We start from the raw sequence: 23143 nt of genomic DNA on the forward strand, positions 1-23143 counted from the left end.
GAGAATATAAAACGGATGGTAAAAGGACATACACCAGGTGAATACGTAGCACAAACCTACTATGTGACTATAAACCTATTATGAGACAAGGTGTTATGGGAACATATAATCCATAAAACTATCAAAGAAGTCTTCACAAAGGTGGTTTAAGGCAAGCCTTGTAAACTGAGTAGGTTGACAAATTCTTTACCGCTCCTCCCACTGAGAGGTGAAGTCCAGTTCACTTCCTCATAAATCTGGGCTGGCCTTAATGATTTGCTTAACCAACAGCATGTGGCAGAGATTATGTTCTAGAACCTCAGTGGTTAGATCATAAGGCTTGCAGCATCTGCCTGGGAATCTTGGAACAATCTCTGAGAGCCCTGACCTTCCATGTAAGTCCGTTAACGCTTAGACTGCTAAGCTGGAAAGACTACATGTCGGCACTCAAGTTCACAGTCCCAGCTAAGGCCAGCGTTCCAATTGGACATCCTTGTCTAAGTGCCAGATGTGAATGATGGCTTTAGACTCTCTAGACCAGCCCATCTACCATTTGAATACCAACAAATGATATTTGTCAACACCAACAGAAGTGTCATCTTTGCAAATGCAGTCTTACTCCAATTCTGGACCCACACAAATGTGATACATTAAAAAAAAAAAGTTGCGGGGCGCCTGGGTGGCTTAGTCGGTTAAGCGTCCGACTTTCGCTTAGGTCATGATCTCGCGGTTCGTGGGTTCGAGCCCCGCGTCGGGCTCTGTGCTGACTGCCAGCTCAGAGCCTGGAGCCTATTTCAGAGTCTGTATCACCTTCTCTCTCTGACCCTCCCCTGTTCACGCTGTCTCTCTCTCTCTCTCCTAGAAATAAATAAAAATATTAAAAAAAAAAAGTTGCTATTTTAAGCCTGGAAGCTTTCAGGAAGTTTATCATGCAACAATACAGAACCAGATCTTCAGGTATGTAAGATGTAAGTCGGTAAGAATATTCTACAAAAATTATTTTACACAAAACCAACATCCGCTCTGATACTCCAAATTGAACTTTATCACTTCTCATATGTACTTTGCCAAGTCTGCCTCACTGTACCCCTCCACATGTTCTGACCTCCTCCGTAATCACAAATTCCAAACCCTACATAATCTTTCTTATAGCCCTGTTTTCCCCCCAAAAATGGCACTTTTTGTCTCTTATGAACTTGTATACTTCCACCTCTCCAATGCTGCTTGCTTAAGGTGGCACTCCTGCAACAGTACAAATTAGTGCCTATTGTCCCAATTAATTGTGCCCTCTTTCACTCACAAAAGTGCCCCATTCTAGTCAATAGGTTATATGGTCACTGTGATTAACATACTGCTTTGAATTAGTTATTGGTGTAGAAGTTTATCTCTTATTCCAAACTACAGGATTACTTGAAAGCAAGTAGAGTTGATACTTGAACAATGTGGGAGTTAGGGGCACTAAGCCCTCATGCAGTAAAAAAAAAAAAAAAAACCTATATAACTTTTAATTCCCCAAAACTTAACTGCTAATAGCCAATGGTTGGCCAGAAGCCTGATAACATAAATATTCAATTAACACATTACTCTGTATGCTATATGCATTATTATAATAAAATAAGCTAGAAGAGGGGCACCTGACTGGCTCAGTTGGTAGAGCATGTGACTCTGCAACTCTTGATCTTGGGGTCATGAGTTTAAGCCCCAAATTGGGCATAGAGCTCACTAAAAAAATACAATAAGCTAGAGAAAAGGTTACTAAGAAAATCAGAAGGAAAATGCATTTACGGTTCTGTAACTGTAAAAAATCCACCTATAAGTGGACCCACACAATTCAAACCCATGTTGTTCAAGAGTCAACCATACCCTGTCTTTCCTTCAACAAATACCTACCGAGTGCCTACAATGTGCCAGATAGTATACAGTGTGCTGTCTTGTGTATCTTCCACATCCCCCAGTGCTCTGAATAATGGATGCTGTGGTGCCAGATCACTCACAGGCTAGAGCTAGATTTCTAGACTGGGAACTGATGAGAAAGAAGACTGCAACTTGAAAAAGGTAACTTCTAAACCTACTATAGACCCGGTGGGGGGGGTGGGGGAGGGGAAAGCAGTGCAAAGGACCCCTAAGATAAAATACATGATAGGATTGGGACGCCGGGGTGGCTCAGTTGGTTAAGCATCCAACTTGTGGTTTCAGCTCAGGTCAAGATCTCGTGGTTCGTGAATTTGAGCCCCGCATATGACAGCACGGAGCCTGCTTGGGATCCTCTTTCTCCTGCTCTTTCTGCCCGTCTCTAGCTCATGTGCACGCGCTCTCCCTCTCAAAATACATATTTTTAAAAAATTTTTTTAAAATACATGGTGTTTAGGGGCACCTGGGTGGTTCAGTTGACTCTTGATCTCGGCTCAGACTTAGGTCATGCTCCCAGGGTCATGGGATCAAGTTCCACATCAGGCTCCACGCTTAGCATGGAGCTTGTCTCTCTCTCTCTCTCCCTTTCTCCCCCGCTCTCTCTCTAAAATAAAATAATTAAAAAAAAAAAAAATACATGGTGTTAGAATGGGTGTAACTACTCGGGTCTCCCCTGTTCCTTACAAAGAAACACCCGAAGTCTGGGCCCTATGCAGAATAAGAAACAAACCAGGTCAGCAGAGCCCAGAACCTTGGCCCACTACTCTTTAAGCTGTTGGGAAAGGCATGGGGAGTGCTTATGTCAGTCCACGTCGAGGTCTTTAGACCCCATTTTCTTACCTCAATAGTTACATAACCTAGTTACTGATGTAGTATTTTTCTTCTATTGACATTAGATCTACTTAATAATTCAGGGCTGCAACCTAGCCATGGCTAACTAGAAAGACACTCAGTAGAAGCTTAATGAAAGAAGTCACTAGCACTATGTCACTAATGAAACCCATGGAAAATTTTAACTAACTTATCTAGTTGGTAAAAGCTAATGGACAGAAAATGCTAAAAACCTAACTAATTTCTAGGCTGTTCTTCCAACTCAACCATTACCTTTGCTAAATGATTCTTTTATACCTCTGCTCTTAATCTATAAAAATCTTTTTTCCCCCATAAGGCCTTAAACTTACTTAAGGCAGCTCAGTTAGCATGTAATGCTCCAATGTGAAACGTTCTTAGAAAATGAATGGTTACGTATAAATCCTATAGTAACAAATTTCATAAGAAGAAAAGGCTGTGATTTTATTTTCAGATTTTTGGAAATAGTTTTCGGAAAACAAATTACATGAACACATAAAAAAGTTGAAGTCATTCGCTGAACTATGAACTCTTAGCAGAGGAAGGGACTCTAAAGTATCTGAATTCCTCTCCTGAAAGTAGAAATTACTTCTAAAATGTCCCTCCCTTGGGTAAATCTTTCCCAAGTTTGAGGTACTTCACCTCATAAAAGGAACAAAATTTTTAATCTTTTAAACAAAAAAAATAGGGGAGGCAGGTCTCTCATGTCATATGCTTTTACAGAAAGGTCACACCTTGAAGCAGCTTTGTGATGTGCAGAGCACAGTACTGGCTTCAAAGAAAAAAAGCTCAAGGGACGCCTGGCTGGTTCAGTCAGTTAAGCATCTGACTGTTGATCTCAGCTCAGATCTTGATCTCAGGGTCATGAGTTCAAGCCCCACATTGGGCTCCAAGCTGGGCATGAAGCCTACTTACAAAAAAAAAAAAAAAAAAAGACATTAAAATGACGTGGGCACTTGCATTATCTAAATGTGAAGAGCTGCCGTCAGCTTCATTTATAAAAATTAGCGAGCTATATTCATTCAAGTACCTTAATTAACTGTACTTCATACAACTTTATACCTGGGATGAGGCTGAGATAAAAACAAAACAAAACAAAAACCCAGCTAGCACAGAGCTGTTAATAAAAAAAAATTTAAAATATTGATTATTGTGAGATGCAAATCAAATGGAAAGCATGGATGACAAAACAAATTTCTAATTACATAAATAAGTTCTACTATTCACTGAAAACTTCCACTACTGGAATATCCTGATTACAATAAAGAAACAAATAACATGGGAACAGTAAGTAAACATGATAATTTGGTTCATTGTTCAGAAGGTCTGCTGGTCCAGCTGCCAGCCATTCGAGTCCCCGGTTCTCAACGAAGTGTGACCAGTTCTTCTGAAGACGTAGGGTGAATGGCCACCGTGTTGTCAAAGTCAGCTTTTGTGGCTCCCATTTTCACTGCAACAGCAAAGCCCTGCAGCATTTCATCACACCCAATTCCTTGCATATGAATCCCAACCACCTGGGGAAAAAAATAAAAATTTCTTTAAAAAATAAAATTTGGTGGGGGTGGGGGACTCAGCTGGTCAAGCGTCCGCCTTTGGCTCAGGTCATGATCTCACAGTTCGTGGGTTCAAGCCCCATGTCAGGCTCTGGAGCCTGCTTCAGATTCTGTGTCTCCCTCTCTCGCTGATCTTCCCCCACTTGTGCTCTGTCTCTTGCAAAAATAAATAAATGTTAAAAAAAAATTTTTAAACGTTTATTTATCTTTTGCGGGGGGCAGAGAGAAAAGGAGACACAGAATCTGAAGGGGGCTCCAGGCTCTGAGCTGTCAGCACAGAGCCCGACATGGGGCCTGAACTCATGAACCGCGGGATCATGACCTGAGCCAAAGTCAGACACTTACCTGAATGAGCCATCCAGGTGCCCCCAAAAAAGAAAAATTCTTAACATTAAGTTTTTATTAGGGATGCTAATAAACTTTTTATTAGTCCTGAAAAATACATGACATTTTAAAACCTCTAAAAACCTTGAATCTCTTATCTGGGTAAGGCATAAGAGCCTGCCTACTGCTATCGAGTCCTACTCCAACCTCCCTCCCCAGCCTATCCCACACAGCCCTCCCTCGAGCTGTTCTCACTGTGGCCCCACCAGGTTTCCTTTTGTCCTGAGTATTCACCATGCCGTCTCCATTGCACAAGTTGTTCCCTCTGTCTGGACAATTCTTCTTCCCCTCCTTTAAGTGAAAGCCCATTCATTCTTCAGATAGCTACACGTGCCTCCCCGACCAAGTTACATTACCTATCACGTGATCTCTGTGTACATGTCCGTCACGACTCTACCACAACTACAATGTTCTATGTATTTGGGGGCTAGAAAAATTACAGTCCATATTCCCGGCAGATTTTAATCTCTGGACAGAGGGGAACTGCCTACATTTGTTTCCCACCCTCTCCATATGACCAAGGACAAAGATGGCCCCCAGAAAGCACTCAGTCCATACCTACTGGATGACTGCCAGAAGGACCATTAAGAGACATTTGTTTCTTTTTTTCTTTTTTTTTTTTTAATGTTTTTAATTTATTTCTAGGAGAGAGAGAGAGAGAGACAGCATGAGCAGGGGAGGGTCAGAGAGAGAGGGAGTCACAGCCTCTGAAACAGGCTCCAGGCTCTGAGCTGGCAGTCAGCACAGAGCCCGACGCGGGGCTCGAACCCACGAACCGCGAGATCATGACCTAAGCGAAAGTCGGACGCTTAACCGACTAAGCCACCCAGGTGCCCCGAGACATTTGTTTCATATGGCATTTTCTACTTTGGTTTCTCAATAATTTTAAACCTATGTTAATGTTCACCTCCAGCAAATATTCTTAGCAAAGTCAGAATGTATAAAATTTACGCATAAAAATATTTTTTTTAAAATGAATCAAGAATAGGAGCACCTGGTAGACTCAGTCAGTTAAATGTCTGACACTTGACTTCGGTTCAGATCATGATCTCATGGTTTGTGGGTTTGAGCCCCACATCTGATTCTGTGCTGACAGCAAGAGCCTGCTTGGGATTCTGTCTCCTTTTCTCTCTGCCCCTCCCCTGCTTGCTCTCTGTATCTTTCTCAAAATAAATAAAAATAAACTTTGAAAAAATAAATTTACCTTACACTTATCAGTATTTCTGAGGTACCTATCTATTCTAGCCTATGAATCAATGACAGTGGGTTTTCTGTGGTGCTCAACCTTTCCCTCTTATGTTTTAAAAGCAGTGAATCCTGGGGCACCTGGGTGGCTCAGTCAGTTGAGTGCCTGACTTCGGCTCAGGTCATGATCTCACAGTTCGTGGGTTCGAGCCTCACGAACTTTGCACTGATAGCATGGAGACTTTACACTGACAGCATGCACTGACAGCATGGAGACTGCTTCGCATTCTTTGTCTCCCTCCCTCTCTGTCTCTGCCCCTCCCCAGTCCCCATTCTCTCTCTCTCTCAAATATAAATAAACATTAAAAAAACAAAAAAAGCAATAGGGGCTCAGTCAGTTAAGCATCCGACTTCGGCTCAGTTCATGATCTCACGGTTCGTGGGTTCGAGCCCTGCGTTGGGCTCTGTGCTGACAGCTAGCTCAGAGCCTGGAGCCTGTTTCAGATTCTGTGTCTCCCTCTTTCTCTGACCCTACCCTGCTCACGCTGTCTCTCTCTCTCAGAAATAAATAAAACATTAAAAAAAAAAAAAAAAACCAATAGATCCTTCCTTCTAAATAAAGTATTACAAAGAACTCCAGTATATGTAGGCAGATAAAAGTGGGATTGCATCAGCTGAATCAAAGAAGGCTTTAACTCTTTCCTTTATCTCCCCACTTCCCACCCCACCAGAATACCCCCCATCCCTGCCAGGCTTGAAGACATTCTTACACTTACTGCATTTTTCCCATACCTTCTCTTCTTTGGTGGCACAAACCATTTTCATCACACATTTTGTTTTCCTTTTGGTAACAGCATGATACATTGGGGTAAAGGTGGTTGAATAGGTCTTCACATTTTCTTTTCCATATTTATGAATGGCCTCATCTATAATGCACAGGCAGAAAAAAGTCGTCTGTCAAAAACCTGAGCAATTCCACTGAGCTACTGAAGAGAGAGATGTCCAGAAATATATAACCTGAATCAAATCACAAGGTGATAATGAACAAAACTACAACAAGAGACATTCTATAACATAAATGTCAATGTCATGAAAGACCAAAGAAAGGCTAAGGAATTTTGTCTCTTGCTTAAAGGAGGCCAAACTGGTATGAAAACAAATATAGTGCATCATCCTGGTCTGAATCCTGGCCTTGGGGGTGGGGGACATTAAAAATGACGTTTTTGAGGGGCACCTGGCTGGCTCAGCTGGTGAAGTGTGGGCCTCTTGTCCTCAGGATTGTGTGTTCTAGTGCCACCCTGGGTGTAGAGACTACTTAAAAAAAAATCGAAAAAAGAAAAAAAAATGACATTATTTGAGATAACTGGCAAAATGTGAATAAGATCTAAAGTTTGGATAATACTGTATCAATTTATTTCTTTTTTTAATAACCTTTTTGTAAACTTAAGTATAGTTGATGTATAATACTATGTTAGTTTCAGGTGTGCAACATACTGATTCAACAACTACAAACATTAGGAAATGCTCACCATGATTAACTGTAGTCACCATCTGTTACCACACAAGGTTATTATAATATTAATAACTATATTCCCTATCCCGTGCTTTTCATTTCCTTGACTTATTTATTTTATAACTGGAGGTCTGTACCTCTTAATCTCCTTTACCTATTTTGCCTATCCCTCCACCCAGTATTGTATCAATTTAAATGTTATGATTTGAGAACTGTACTGTGCTTATGTAAAGGAAAGGCCTTGTTCTTAGGAAATAGATACTGACACGCGTGTGTGTGTGTGTCTGTGTATATGGGCAGAGAGAGAAAACATGGTAAAGCAGAAATGTTATGGGTATACAGGAGTCCTTTGTACTACAGTGGTGTCCTATCATCCACAGAGAAAATGTTCCAAGATCCCCAATGGATGCCTGAAACTGTGGATAATACCAAACCCTATGTATGCTATTTTTTCCTATAAATAGGAAAAAAACCCCATGATGAAGTTTAACATTATGCACAGTAGATTAACAACTGATAACAAAAATAGAACCATAATACACTGTAATAAAAGTTGTATGAATGTGCTCTCTCTCAAAATACCTTAACCTACTACACTCATCCCTCTTGTGAAGATGAGAGATGATAAAATGCCTCCGTAAGGAGATGGGTCAAGTGGATGATGTAGGCATTGAGACCTCGTGTTAGGCAACCCCTGACCTTCTGACGATAAATTGGGAGGATCATCTCTGTCTACACTGCAGTTGGCCTGGGAAACTGAAACCAGGAAACTGAAACCGTGGATAAGGGGAACTATGATACTTTCGCAACTTCTCTTTAAATTTGAAGGTGGTTCAAAATAAATAAGCTAAAAAAATGTCAAAGAGATCCACAGGGTGATTTGAAGAAAAGGGATTATATTCTCCAGGAGGTAGTAGTTAGGGAGGAAACTGGAACTGAGGTAAGAAGCCAACCAAGAAGGAATGTAACTTAGGGGGTGAAGACAGATTTAGCCAGCAACTTCAAGTTCAGAGGAAGAAGGAAACTATAAATTGCCTTCATTTTTAAATACCTACCTTCTGTGAGTCCCACTGTCCCAATAGGGGGGTGGCTGAAGACAACCGTGGGGATGTTGTCATAGTCCAGTTTGGAGTCTTTCTTGCATTCAAAAAGTCTATGGGCAAGTTTCCGGCCAGCAGCTATGGCAACTATAAAGATATTTTTAAATCCGCACTTCAGTTTATTGCTCCTTTTAAAACAGCAGAATCGTTCTACTAACCATTTATTTGTCTGGCTTAACATACTACTTCTGACAAAGTTTTATGCCAATGCTCATGATAAGATCAAGCTCAATATGAAGGCCTATCAATGCCTTAGTTAACAATTCAAAACTATCAGTTTATATGAATTCTATACATTCATTAAGGCAAAAAAAGGGGGGGGGGACACACTTACTAGTTTCCAATCATCTGGCAGGATTGGGAATTAATTAGGATTCCCAATTATGGAATTAATTAGGATATTAGTTCTTTGATACAGCATGAATGATTCAAACTACATCAGTTGTGAGCAACTGCAGTTTTACTTTATAATCATAGTCATTTCACAGAAAGATGGGGTTTTTTGTTTGTTTTAAATTCCCTAGAAGGCCCCTCAGCCTCTCTATCAGGACCATTGTGGCTCCTCGTCCCTGGCTGGTCCTGATGGATTGGGGTAAACTCTGGTTTGCAAGCATAAGACCACAGTTCTGGATGGTGAATGACCCCACACTCTCCCTTGCTGACCAAGGGGAGTCCTGGTCCTATGTGGTTCTGGTGTTCATAGTTCAGACAGTCACCAGTTACATACTCAGTCGTACTGTTACCGACTTGACACAGTAGGATGTGTTTTAATTTTAAAAAAATTTTTAATGTTTAATTTTGAGACAGAGAGAAAGAGACAGAATGTGAGTGGGAGAGGGGCAGAGAGAGGAGACGGAATCTGAAGCAGGCTCCAGGCTCTGAGCTGTCAGCACAGAGCCCGACACGGGGCTCAAACTCACAAACTGTGAGATCATGACCTGAGCCGAAGTTGGATGGTCAACCAACTGAGCCACCCAGGTACCCCTTAAGTATATTTTAAAAATTATTCTCACTTCTAGGGTGCCTGGGTGGCTCAGCTAGTTGAGTATCTGACTCTTCATTTTGGCTCAGATCCATGATCCCAGGGTCATGGGATCAAGCCCCACACTAAGCATGGAACTTGCTTGAGAGTCTCTCTCTTTTTCCTCTACCTCTCAGTCTCAGGGTCTCTCTCTCTCTCTCTCTAAAAAAATTTTAAAATAATGATTTTTGCTTCTGACTTAAGTTTATTCTCCTTAGCCTGTTTTTATCTCTATATTTAGAAAAAAATGACTGCATTCAGTAAAAACATCAGTTATTAATTTTGTTGATTTCAAATTGACAGTTTTTTCCCAAAATATAGTATCAGTAGAATACATAAGAAATTTTCTTCACTTTGATATAATATTTGACTATTAGATTACATTTTCAAGTTTTTGAAACTTTGTTTGTTATTTTGCTTTTGTTAAGGGAACTCCCTAAAAGGGCTAAAAGGCTTTGGGTGTGAGACTAGGATAGGTCTCCATTCTGAGGAAAGAGTCTCGGCCATTTTGGAAAGGCTGGTGAGGTACCACAGGGGTACACGGGGTACAGAGTGAAAGCAGACAGAGTGATGTTGCTTATATAGGTGGGACAAAGAGCTTGAAATTGTGCCAGTTAACTCAGAAAGCAGGTTGAGGTATGGGATCAGGGGAGGTGGGTCAATTTTGGTCATATCGAGACTAAATAATCAGGGTGCCTGGCTAGCTCAGTCAGTAGAGCAATGACTCTCAATCACAGGGTCATGGGTTCAAGCCCCATGTTGGGCATGGAAGCTACTTAAAAAAATAAATAAGTAAAAATAAAAACTTTTAAAAAGAAAGACTATATAATCATGTAGGAATGTCACTCTAAATTACTTCTTTCCAAAGCCACTTCCTTCCACTGTCACCACATGCAACTCAGATCCTAACTTAAGCATTCTTCAGAGGGTGACCACATCATCTCTATAACAATTTCAGTCTTCACTAAGCACTTTTAAAGAAAAATGAATATTATTCAGAAAACATAAGGGACCAAACTATTTCAGGACATGCTTATTATTTTGACAACATTAAGTCACTCACCCATTCTGGGGCACCTGGGTGGCTCAGTCGGTTAAGCGTCCGACTCTGGATTTCAGCTCAGGTCACGATCTCACAGTACGTTGAGTTAGAGCCCCGTGTCGGACTTGTGCTGAGAGTGTGGAGCTTGCTTGGGATTCTCTCTCCCTCTCTCTGCCCCTCCCCTGCTCACTCTCTCTCTCTCAAAAATAAAAAATAAACTTAAAAAAAAGATACTCCCTCATCCTTTTAACTTTGCATAGGCTGACTAGCCTGTTATATAAACAGTTTTATACACACAGAGCCTCTCTTACCCAAGAAAAGAGGACACAGTACCTGGAGTAAGAAGAGCTTTTCCACACACGTCCCCAACTGCGTAGACACCTTTTACACTGGTGTTCTGGAATTCATCTACTATGATGTGACCTTTATCATCAGTTTGAATCCCCTAAAACATTGAAAGGATACCGTGTAAATATTTGGCCTCTTTACAAACAAACGGCAGATCCAATCTCTGGATCTACTTCACCTCAAGCACCTCTTCAGCCTGAATCTCTAAAAACCACAACACTCAACCACAAGATGAAAAACATCTCAACAAGTTGGCAAGTTCAGATCTTTTGCTTAATTTAAAATGTAAATATTTTACCCAGTTTGGAGGTGTGTAATAAGAACCTGCCTTTGCAATACAATTCAACCGGCCAGTAAGCATGAAAAGGAAACACCCAGCTAGCAGATGGGCTATTTCCTATAGCTGCAGGGTCTACCACAGACAGTGCTTTTATTATTTTTATAATTTTTTAAATGTTCATTTTTGAGAGAGAGAGAGAGAGACAGAGTGCAAGAAGGGGAGGAGCAGAGAGATTGGGAGTCACAGTATCTGAAGCAGGTTCCAGACTCAGAGCTGTCAGCACAGAGCCCCATACGGGGCTCAAACCCACGACCCGTGAGGATCATGACCTAAGCTGAAGTCGCATGCTTAACCCACTGAGCGACAGAGGCACCCTTTTAAAACTCTTTCTGGGGCGCCTGGGTGGCTCAGTCGGTTAAGCGTCCAACTTTGGCTCAGGTCATGATCTCACATTCATGGGTTTGAGCCCCATGTCAGGCTTTGTGCTGAACGCTTGTTCAGAGCCTGGAGCCTGCTTCAGATTCTGTGTCTCCTTCTCTCTCTGCTCCTCCCCGCTCATGCTTTGTCTCACTCTATCTCTCAAAAATAGATAAATGTAAAAAAATGTTAAAAAAAAAAAACAACACCCTCTTTTCCACTGAAGTGCTCCTCTTGAAGCATACTAACTCATAACTCAGAGGGGACAGCCTGAAGCAGTCATCAAAAGCAGGTTTCTTTGAGGCTTACCATGTTAATTTATTTATTAAACAAATTCTTTTTTTTTAAGCTTATTTATTTTGAGACAGACAGACACAGCGTGAGTGGGGGAGAGGCAGAGAGAGAGAGAGAGAATGAATCTCAAGCAGGCTCCACACTGTCAGCATGGAGCCCAATGTGGAGCTAGAACTCCTTAACCATGAGATCATGACCTGAGCTGAAATTAGGAGTTGGATTCTTAACTGCCTGAGCAACCAGGTGCCCCGTGGCTTACCATTTTAATTTAAAAATTCTGAGTAAGTTTGGCATTCTCTCTAAAACATAACGCTGTTTTCTTTACCAAACGTTTCCCCTATATCTTGAGTTAAATTTTTGCTCCAAGAAGATAGCTTTACAGATCCCAGGCCTATAAACTCGCATGTGAGAAAAGAGACAGCAGACATAGGTAGCACAGTGATTAAGAGCATACCCTTCAGAAGGACAGAGACCTGGATTTAAATCCCAGCTCTGCCACTTACTAGCTATGCGACCTTGTATAACCACCTATTTATTAACATACACTTGAGCTTCTAGTACAAATGAGGCATTAACCTGGTCGCTGTGAATAGTGATAAGTAATCACTGCCTACCCCATGGAGTTTACAGCCTGGTAGACTGACTATTAGCTCTGTGTCATTCCTGGTTTCTTCGTCCTTACCTCTCAAAGAATTGGCAAGATTAAAGGAGGTTAGTAACATGTTGGAAAGACCTACACAATGTAATAATTCCATTTGTATTATATAAATATATCTAAACACTGAGTGAGGATGAAAACTTTTATCTCATTTTTTAAAGATTCAGCAAATATAGTTGAAAACTGGACCTACCGCTGCCTGTATCTGTACAATGACAAAATCTCTCTTGAAAGGTGAAAACCTGGATGACTGGTTTTGTTAATACAAAAACTGACACCTAGTTTTACTAAATTTCATCAAATATTAAGATTAAAAACAAGGAAAACATCTTGGATAGTTTACTTTTGAAAATGCTAAAAAGTACTTTATATGAAATGATAAAGGAATCCACATGATAAAGGATATTAATATTAGAACCTAAATCAAAATGTTACACACCATTCAAGAGGTTCCATCAAATACCTAAGCCTCAAACATTAAGCAATCCTATTGTTACTTGTAGCATGCTATAGCATATCAGGAAAATCATCATCAATAACAAAAGCAGCTGGTTAACATGGACTGAGTTCATACTGTACACCAGCATCTAAACTAATTACTTTGCATGCACTTTCTCATCATCTACTCTTCTCTATAAACCAGTGGGACAAGTACTATTTTTATTCCTGTACTTACATGAAACAATTGAAACTTCAGAGCAATTAAGCTGCTTGCCTAAGACCACCTAACTCGTAAGTAGCAGAACTAAGATTCAAAATTGGGTCCAACTCTGGGACCTAGACCCCAAGCTACTACAGTAGACGTTCCTTCAAAATATAAAAGAACAGGGGCACCTGGGTGGCTCAGCTGGTTAAGTATCCGACTCTTGATTTCGGCGCAGGTCATGATCTCCCAGTTCATGGGCTCGAGCACCACAATGGGCTCTGTGCTAACAGTGCTATGCCTGCTTGGTATTCTCTTTCCCTCTCTCTCAAAACAAACATTTAAAAGAAATTAAAACAACTAAGAAAGGGGCACCTGGGTGGCTGAGTTGCTTAAGCGACCAATTCTTGGTTTGAGGTCAGGTCATGATCTCACAGTTTGCAATTTGAACCCCGAGTCAAGCTCTGTGCTGGCAGCACAGAGCCTGCTTGGTAGTTTCTCTCTCTCGCTCTCTCTCTCTCTCTCTGCCCCTTCCCCATTCACGCTGTGTCTGTCTCTCAAACAAATAAGCAAGCTTTAAAAAATAAATGAAAAAGAACAACTAAGAATGCTAATTATAACCCTGGTAGATCAGCTTCACATCCACATCCATCCCCCAATGCCCACAATGTCCAGGATGACTGACACACTCAGCGATTGAGATTAGAGCTGCAGATAATAAAGGATAATTACAGGGCTTTAAAGAGACAAGTATCATAGTAAAAAGGAAATATGTAAGGAAGAGGCTAGTCAGGGCACTCTGCACAATCTAAATTTGAAGTGGCAGAGACCTGATGTAGGGTAACAACACTAAAAAGGGGAAATACATATTTTTTTCAATTTCAAAGAAGCAATGGTATTTGATGACAAAATGGATGCATGAAATAAAGAAAAACAAACCTAACAGAACCCACCAAAGTTTAGGAGTCCATCGGGTGAACACAGGACTGCTAACAGATTCAAGAAAGCTTTGGTCAGACTAAGTCAGCTTACCACTTTGTTTAAATTCAGGCCACCGGAATTTGGGTCCCGCCCGATGGCCCAAAGCAGGCAGTCAACATCTGGAATCGTGGTCAAGGTAGGCTTCCTACCAGGAACTGAAGTAACCATGCAGAGCTCCAAGCCTGAGGAAGTCTTTTTAACTTCCTTGACCTATTGGCAAATAAAATGTGTTAATGGGGATAGGAAGAGAAGAAGGAAAGCAAAGAGGAAACTAGAACTCCCCACTGAAGTGGCGAAACTAGAAAAAAGTCCCCACTGAATCCTACATGTGGATCCTCCATGTTGACACATTCACTTTTGCCCAAAAGCCACCAACACCACAACTCCCAGGAGCCAAGACGTTTCCTAGGTTGGCCCAAATCATCCGGCCAATGGCCAGAAATGTCACCTCGTGTCAACACCCTAATGCTTCAGCTTAAAAACAAGGTACTGTAGGAGCGCCTGGGTGGCTTGGTCGGGTAAGTATCCGACCTCAGCTCAGGTCATGGTCTCACAGTTCTTGAGTTTTGAGCCCCGCATCCAGCTCTTGCTGTCAGTACAGAGCCTGTCTGGGATCTTCGGTTCCCCACTCTCTCTCCCCCTCTGCCGCTTGCACTCACTCTTCCTCTCTCAAAAGTAAATACTTAAAAAAAATTTAAAAACAAGGTGTTTTAAATTATGCCTCTTAAAAATCATGATAAAAATGTAAGACACAAATAGAAGCAGTGATTCGTGATAGTAGTGTAGGGCGGGAGCGGGCTTCCGCAGCATCCCTAACACACTTCCTCACACCTCACGAGCGATATCCTCCTCATGTTCCTAATCAGAACGGTGAGAGGGTGACAGTGGGTCAGAAGAGCTGCATGCACACAGTTTAGTAGAGATCCTACAGGGTGCTGACCCCACTGCCAGTGTAGCACTTTCACATTCATAAAGCAAGTTCACACTTATTATTTTACTTGATAGGGCCATGGCCGAGAGGGGGCAGCTAGGGGGAAAGATTGCTTTTATAAGCCTAATGCTCCAGGAAAATTCTAAAATTTAGTGACTCCCTAAGAAGTAGAGTACTTTATAATTCTGTCCATCTGCAAAACTCAAAAGTTTTAAAAGCAGATAAAAGTAGATCCACAGGGGCGGCTGGGTGGCTCAGTCGGTTAAGCGTCCAACTTCAGCTCAGGTCATGATCTCGCAGTTCATGGGTTCAGAGCCTGGAGCCTGCTTTGGATTCTGTGTCTCCCTCTCTCTCTGTTCCTCCCCCACTCGTGCTCTGTTTCTGTCTCAATAATAAATCAAAACATTAAAAAAACTTTTTAAAAAATGAAGTTTTAGTTCTAACTAAATTCAACTACCAGATTTTTAATCTTTTATACCTTGCCTTCACTAATACATTGAGAAATACAGTTTCTTAGGATAAAGATAAGAATTGGTAGCACTTTAGAATGGGAACCACTGACCGGCGTAGTTTGTGTTTATAAAACCCTCAGGTGAAGCTGCAAGCAGAAAGCATCATTCACAACACACAGATGACCAAGGGCTGTAAGCATGACCGGGGCCTGGCCATACCTGTGAGTACTTCAGCACCTCTATGCCAGAATTCTCCAGCTCTTCAGTGCAGTTTGAACTGATAATTGAATCAAAAGTTCTAAGTACCTGTATACAAACAGAGGCACCAGAAGGATGAATGGTAGGAAAGGAATAAAACTTGATTAAAGACACGTTACATGATTCAAAGGGGCACATGCACCCCAATGTTTACAGCCGCACTATAGACAATAGCCAAAGTATGGAAAGAACCCAAGCGCCCATCGACAGATGAATGAATAAAGAAGATGTGGTGTGTATAAATATACAATGGAGTATTACTCAGTGATCAAAAAGAATGAAATCTTGCCATGTGCAACAACATGGATGGGGCTATATAATAGAATATATTATGCTAAGCAAAGTAAGGCAGAGAAAGACAAATATGATCTCACTCCTATGTGGAATTTAAGAAACAAAACAGATGAACGTAAGGGAAGGGAACCAAAAATAAGATAGAAACAGAGAGGGAGACAAACCAAAAGAGACTCTTAAATACAGAGAACAAACTGAGGGTTGCTAGAGGGGAGGTGGGTGGAGCATGGGCTAAAGGAGCGATGGGCATTAAGAAGGACACTTGCTGGGATGAGCACTGGGTGTTATATGTAAGTGATGAATCACTAAATTCTATTCCTGAAATCATTATTACACTATATGTTAACTAACTTGGATTTAAATTAAAAAAAAAAAAAAGAGAGAGAGACATGTTATAAACTTGGGAACCAAGTATCAGCAACCTCCCTCCTATCTCTTTCTTCATTCACAGCCATATTCTAAGTGGAGTTTTAATCTATTTTCCTACATCACCACCAGTGTCTGTATTATGTCTGATTTCACCAACCCCAGATTTAGAGTCAAACAGGCAACCTTCAGGCTTCTACTATCTTTGCCATGTCCTTCTCCTCCCAGACTTGCTCTTTTCTGTAATTATGTCTCAGCATCAAAAATTCTCCTTCCCATTTCAGTATGCCAGAGCAGCTTCTGCTCTGATACGATTTAAGGGAGGATCTCTCTAGCAAAATCTCCTATCTAAACAAAAGAATCAAGAACATGGCCTGGAGATTTCTTTGTGATAATCAGCATGCAACAAACCCCAGGCAGGGTAAAAATGGGAGGTTTGGGGGCACCTGGGTGGCTCACTTAGTTAAGCATCTGACTTTGGCTCACGTCATGATCCCGCAGCTCATGAGTTTGAACTCCGTGTTGGGCTCTGTGCTGACAGTGCAGAGCCTGCTTGGGATTCTCTCTCTCCCTCACTATCTTCCTCTCACGCGTGCACATGCACATGCACTGTTTCTCTCTCTCTCTTTCTCTCTCTCAAAATAAATAAACTTAAAAAAAAAAAAGTTGGGAGATTTTGAGTTATTCATAGAGTAGTTCTAAAACAGAGTTATACCTGGACAGGGAAAAGAGGGAGAATGAGTCTGATGCATTGGAGTATGGGGAGGGCAGGAAGGCCAAGTCCAGGTGCAAATAAGCCTATTTTCCAAATGCAGGAATTATGCACTCTACTGACAAACTGCTGCAGCTTGTTTACTAATTTATACATTAAATTCAGACCAGCCATCCCACTGCCTCTCTCCTTCCTTCCAATTTGCTGCATATATTCCTGCAACACAAAATAACAACATCTACTTGGGGAAAATATTATTATTCAGGATGTAAATCTCCTGGGGGTTAATTATATAACAAGTCTCAAAGCCAAAAAGAAAGTTACTTCTAGTACATGTTGACCAGGGCTATCAGTTTCCCTAGTCGTCTTCTATTTGCTCAAATAATCAAGAATTAGAACTACAGCATCTGACTGGTTAGGGATCCGATAAATCTTGTCCTTAAAGCATTAAATGACTTACCCAAGTCCCACACTTGTTAAGGCCAGCTATACTCTTAGGCCAACACTCTTGCTATTGCCTCAAACCAGGACTCTGAAAGCTCTAATACTGTGCTAAAGTCCAGTGGTACTTCCATGATTAATTTTAAAAAACAGAAGTAACACTTCACCAGGTAAGACATGGAGGCTACATTTTAGCAGAAAAAAACTATTGACCCTTGAGCACATGTTTGGACTACATAGGTTCATTTATACGCAGATTTTTCACAGTACAATTCTGTAAATGTATTTTCTCTTAGGATTTTTTTTCTTTTTTTTTCAAGTAAGCTCTACACCCAGTGTGGGGCTTGAACTCACAACCCCGAGATCAAGAGTCACATGCTCTACCCACTGAGCCAGCCAGGCAATCAGCCAGGTGGCTCAGCCAGTTGAGCATCCAACTTTGGCTCAGGTCATAATCTCACAGTCCGTGAGTTCCAACCCTGCAGTGGGCTTGCTGTTCTCGGCACAGAGCCTGCTTTGGATCCTCTTTCCCCACCCTCTCTCTGTACCTCCCCTGATTGCACACTCTCTCAAAAATAATACATTAAAAAAATATAGGTGCGCCTGGGTGGCCCAGTTGGTTGAGTGTCCGACTTCGGCTCAAGCCATGATCTCACGGCTCGTGAGTTCGAGCCCCACATCAGGCTCTGTGCTGATAGCTCAGAGCCTGGAGTCTGCTTTGGATTCTTTGTCTCCCTCTCTCTCTCTGCTCCTCCCCCGCTCACACTCTCTCTCTCTCAAAAATAAATAAATTAATTAAAAAAATTTTAAAAATATATATACATACCACATTTATGAAATATGTTAACTGACTGTTTATGTTATTGGTAAGGCTTCATGTCAAGGTTAACTGGAAGCTATTAGTTTTTAGAGAGTCAAAAGTTACACTCAGATTTTCCACCACACAAACAGTCCGCACCCCTAACCCCCAACTGTTCAAGGGTCAACTGGCCTGGGATTTCTAAGACCTTAGTTGACTCTCAGTTATGATGCTAATTAATAGTCACAAAACCTCACTTGGCTTTAATTTCATCTATAAATGACATTTCAATAAGATGATCTATAAGTTGCTTCTATCATTATTGTCTTCTTATTGTGGTAAAAAAATATGTAACAGTAAATTCACCAACTACCAACTTCACCGTTTCTATGGATACAGCTCCGTAGTGTTATGTATTTTCACGCTGCTGTACCACCCAACTCCCAAACTTTTCTTCTCCTGAAACAAAACTCTGTCCTCATTAGACAATTCCCCATTTCCTTCTGTGCCTCACCCCTGGCAACCACCATTCTACTTTTTGTTTCTCTGAGCTTGACTACTCTACCTACCTCATATAAGTAGAATAATATCAGATATGTCCTTTTGTGACTGGCTTATTTTATCTGTCATAATGTCCTCAAAGTTCACCCATGCTGCAGCATGTGTCACAATGCCCTTCCTTTTAAGGCTGAAAAATATTCCATTGTACAGATATATACATTTTGTTTATTCATTTGTCTGTCAGTGGACACTTGGGTTGCTTCTACCTCTTGGCTACTGTGAATAATGCTGCCATGAACATAGTTGTGCATGTAGGTTTGGTAGGTTTTCTTTCAATGCAAAGAATTTCGTAAATTTTTTTGACTGAATGTTAATAATCTAACACTACCTCCTGAGCACGTGAAACTGATTTCTAGAATAAGAAATTAACCTGACAGTCTGTTCAATTTAACTAATTTATATTTAGGCCTACATGTTTCCTTACCAAGGCACCTGATATTATCTAGCACTTCATGAAAAAAATACCAGCCAGTCTGATCAAATGAAAATCAGTATCATCCACCGGCAGGTGGTAGGAACATGAGGCCCAATTCAAACAGCTTCTATGTGGTTTCACACAGAACAAACCAACCAACCTCCACATGCTTTGGACCCTAGGATTTAATGACAACGTAAGAGAACGTTTTCAGTGTGGATTTTTAAAAGATTAACATCAAGCAAAGGGAAGGGAAAAGGATAGGATTTACCTTATCATGGCGTATCATCAGCGAAGTCTTTGATCCCAGAGCGGAAAGAATCCCAGCTATCTCTACAGCAATGTAACCCGCGCCGACAATGACACTGCGACTAAAATGAGAGTGGGGGGTAATATTTGTGAATAAACTTATTTTGGAATAGTTTTAGATTTACAGAAAAGTTGAAAAGATAGCACAGAGACATCCCGTATACACTCCACCCAGTTTCTTCTACAAGTTAACATCTTGCATAACCATGAAACAATAGTCGAAACTAAGAAATCCACACTGGTACACTGCTATTGAATAAACTCCAGGCTTTATTCAGAATTCATCAGTTTTCCATTCATTTCCTTTCTCTGCTCCAAGGTCCAATCCTGAATACCACATTGCAATTTTATGTAGAAAATGTCCCTTTGGGGGCACCTGGGTGGCTCAGTCGGTTAAGTGTCTGACTTCCGCTCAGGTCATGATCTCACGGTTCGTGGGTTCAAGCCCCGCATCTGGCTCTGTGCTGACTGCCAGCTCAGAGCCTGGAGCCTGCTTCGGATTCTGTATCTCCCTCTCTCTCTGACCCACCTCTGCTCACGCTGCCTCTCTCTCTCTCTCAATCTCAGAAATAAATTTAAAAAAAATTCTTTTTAAAAAGAAAATGTCCCTTTGTAGAAGGGAAATATATTTTTAGTTGTTAAAATTTCTTTAGCCTCATTTCTTCAGAGAGGAAACAAACAAAAAAAACCTTTGAAACTAGAGATGATACCTTATGAATGACCTTCACACCTAAAACTAAAATTGGCAACATGCTCACCACAATTCTTCCCTGCTCAGAACTTCTCCTTGATGATTATTTAATTCTACCAATCTAGGTTAAAGACAAATTAAAGCAAGCCATTTAAGTTGTCAGATCTGAATTAAAACTAGACTCCCTGCATAAATGTTAGTCTAAGAAGGCATCTTAAAAACACTAGATAAATGCAGATGGAGGTCTGAATCAGTGGTGGAGAAGGTGATCCTGGCCCTAGAGCAATGAACGGTACTTCTGTGCTGTAGCTTACAAAGTCAGTGCCCCTTAGCCAGAGCTATCCCATTCAAGCTGGAGTTCTCGAACACTCTAAGCACAGTCCTCTAGCATCATTACAACACTTGGATAAGAAGTAAGCCACCTGGGGGTGCCTGGGTGGCTCAGTCAGTTAAGCATCCAAATTCAGCTCAGGTCATGATCTCGTGGTTGGTGAGTTCAAGCCCAGTGTTGGGCTCTGGGCTAACAGCTCAGACCCTGGAGCCTGTTTCGCATTCTGTGTCTCCCTCTCTCTCCACCCCTCTCCTGCTCATGCTGTTTTTCTCTCTCACAAAAATAAACATTAAAAATTTTTTTTAAAAAGTAGGCCATCTGGAAAGAACAAAGGAAACCTTTCTTTACCACCTTCTAATGGCAAGGTATCCATGCAGTGAGTCTGTGAAATCAGAGGGCTCTGGTCTAGACAAAGAACGAAGTGTGAACCCAAACGGTTGCAAGTCAGTTTATCTCACAACCCAGGATCTGAAAAGAGAAATGTCTACGTAGCCTGGAAATCACAAAATAGCTTTTCTTCCAGCGCCACCTCCCTCTTTTGCTACGATACTTGATCTGTTCTCCTTTCTTTGAGTCTTCCCTCCTCCTCTTTCATTTATCCATCTTTCTTCCCCAAACATTTGTTATAACTACTTTGGTCAAGCATCGCACTAGGCGGGGTGGGTAGCAGCTCCCACCCTGGGGGAATTCCTAAGGGGAGACACGTGCTGGCATGTGCCAAAGCAGAGTCAAGTCAGTGCATGCAGGGTCGAGGGCTCAGAAAATGCTCTGGATTCCGGAAGGTAAGCAGCTCCCACAGGGGCGATGGATATTTCCAAGCAGAGGGGACATATAAGAAACAGCTGTAAACACATTGGCTTTTTCAGAGAACTGTGAACTCAGTGTTTTGCTCTCAGCTCCCAGAGGCACTTCTCTTCCACCTCTTCCCACTTACATATCCCCCAGAAATTATCTTATGTCCTCAAGTCCTCAGAGCACTTCTCATCATTTATGGCCCTTAGAATGACTTGGACCACAGCATTCCACAGAGTCGATGCTCCGGCCTCCACCAAACATAAGCCCAATGAGGGAGTGCTTGGGTGGTTCAGTTGGTTAAGCATCTGGCTCTTGATTTCAGCTCAGGTTATGATCTCACAGTTCGTGGATTCAAGCCCCGCATTGGTGATAGCACAGAGCCTGCTTGAGATTCTCTCTCTCTTCCTCTCTCAAAATAAATAAATAAATAAACTTAAAAAAAAAAAAAGCCCAATGAATGCAAAACTGAATCATACAGCCCATAGCACAGGGTAACTTACCTACAGAATCTGTCCTTTCTTCAATTATTTACTTATTTACCAAATTAACAATTACAAAGGACCCTTAAAAGAAAAAAATTGTCCATTTATGTTTCCATAGGAGTTTGCTTCCAGAGTCCTTTGTTTCTATTTTTTTTAATGTTTTATTTATTTCTGAGAGAGAGAGAGACAGCGTGAGCAGGGGAGGGTCAGAGAGAGAGGGAGACACAGAATCTGACAGGTTCCAGGCACTGAGCTGTCAGCACAGAGCCCGATGCGGGGCTCGAACCCACGAACTGTGAGATCATGACCGAAGTCATGAGCTGAAGATGAGATCATGAGCCAAAGTCAGACGCTTAACCGACTGAGCCATCCAGGCACCCCACAGAGTCCTTTGTTACTAAAATGTATAAATTCACTTATTAAATTTGTATTGGTAGCATTTAAAAAAATTTTTTTAACATTTATTTTTGAGAGAGAGACAGAGCATGAGCAGAGGATGGGCAGAGAGAGAGAGAGAGAGAGAGAGACAGAATTTGAAAGAGCCTCCAGGCCTGAGCTGTCAGCTCAGAGCCCAATGCAGGGCTAGATCATGACCTGAGCTGAAGTTGGACACTCAACTGACTGAGCCACCCAGGTGTCCCACTAGCATTTATTTTTAATGTTTATTTATTCTTGAGAGGGAGAACACAAGCAGGGGAGGAACAGATAAAGAATCCCAAGCAGGCCCCACACTGTCAGGGCAGCACCCAAGGCGGGGCTCTATCTCATGAATCATGAGATACTGAACTGAGCTGAAATCAAGAGTCTGATGCTTAACCAAATGAGCCACCCAGGCACCCCAAATCATTTATTTTAAAAATTTTAACGGACAGGTATCTATAAAGAAGCTTCTCTGAGGGTGAATCTAGATTGACTTATATCATCCAAACATGACAAGTCATGAGCACATTTCTGGGAACATTCTCACATGTGTCATCATTCAATCCTAAAACCAAGCAGTACAGGGTGGATCATGAGGAAAGAAAAGCTGTTCTCTAACACAGCTGTATGCCCTGCAGACAGCAAATCTAAAAAGACTGCTTTTCTCAGAGTCAATAGATGGCCTGATCTGAATTATCTTAATGGGAGGTTTTTTTTCACTGCAGCTA

At 41.5% G+C, this 23143-nt stretch overlaps 1 protein-coding gene and 1 non-coding gene across 2 annotated transcripts in view; one reads left to right on the forward strand and one right to left on the reverse strand.

The window, feature by feature from the left end:
* Positions 1–3650: 3650 nt before the first annotated feature.
* The window catches only part of GSR (glutathione-disulfide reductase), a 48127-nt gene continuing 28634 nt past the window's right edge, over positions 3651–23143 (reverse strand). The window contains exons 7-13 of the mRNA XM_039221163.1: positions 19659–19758; positions 15761–15847; positions 14210–14368; positions 10871–10982; positions 8430–8561; positions 6654–6787; positions 3651–4253 (exon numbers count right to left, since the gene is read on the reverse strand). Coding sequence (XP_039077094.1) covers positions 4104–4253; positions 6654–6787; positions 8430–8561; positions 10871–10982; positions 14210–14368; positions 15761–15847; positions 19659–19758 — 874 coding nt within the window. The 3' untranslated portion in view covers positions 3651–4103. The remainder of the gene's footprint in view (positions 4254–6653; positions 6788–8429; positions 8562–10870; positions 10983–14209; positions 14369–15760; positions 15848–19658; positions 19759–23143) is intronic.
* Positions 10190–10261, forward strand: TRNAE-CUC. The gene has a single exon. It is a non-coding gene; the product is annotated as a tRNA-Glu (tRNA).

This window comes from Hyaena hyaena, unplaced genomic scaffold (genome assembly GCF_003009895.1).
Source record: "Hyaena hyaena isolate Hyena2069 unplaced genomic scaffold, ASM300989v1 scaffold_17, whole genome shotgun sequence".
NCBI lineage: Eukaryota > Metazoa > Chordata > Mammalia > Carnivora > Hyaenidae > Hyaena > Hyaena hyaena.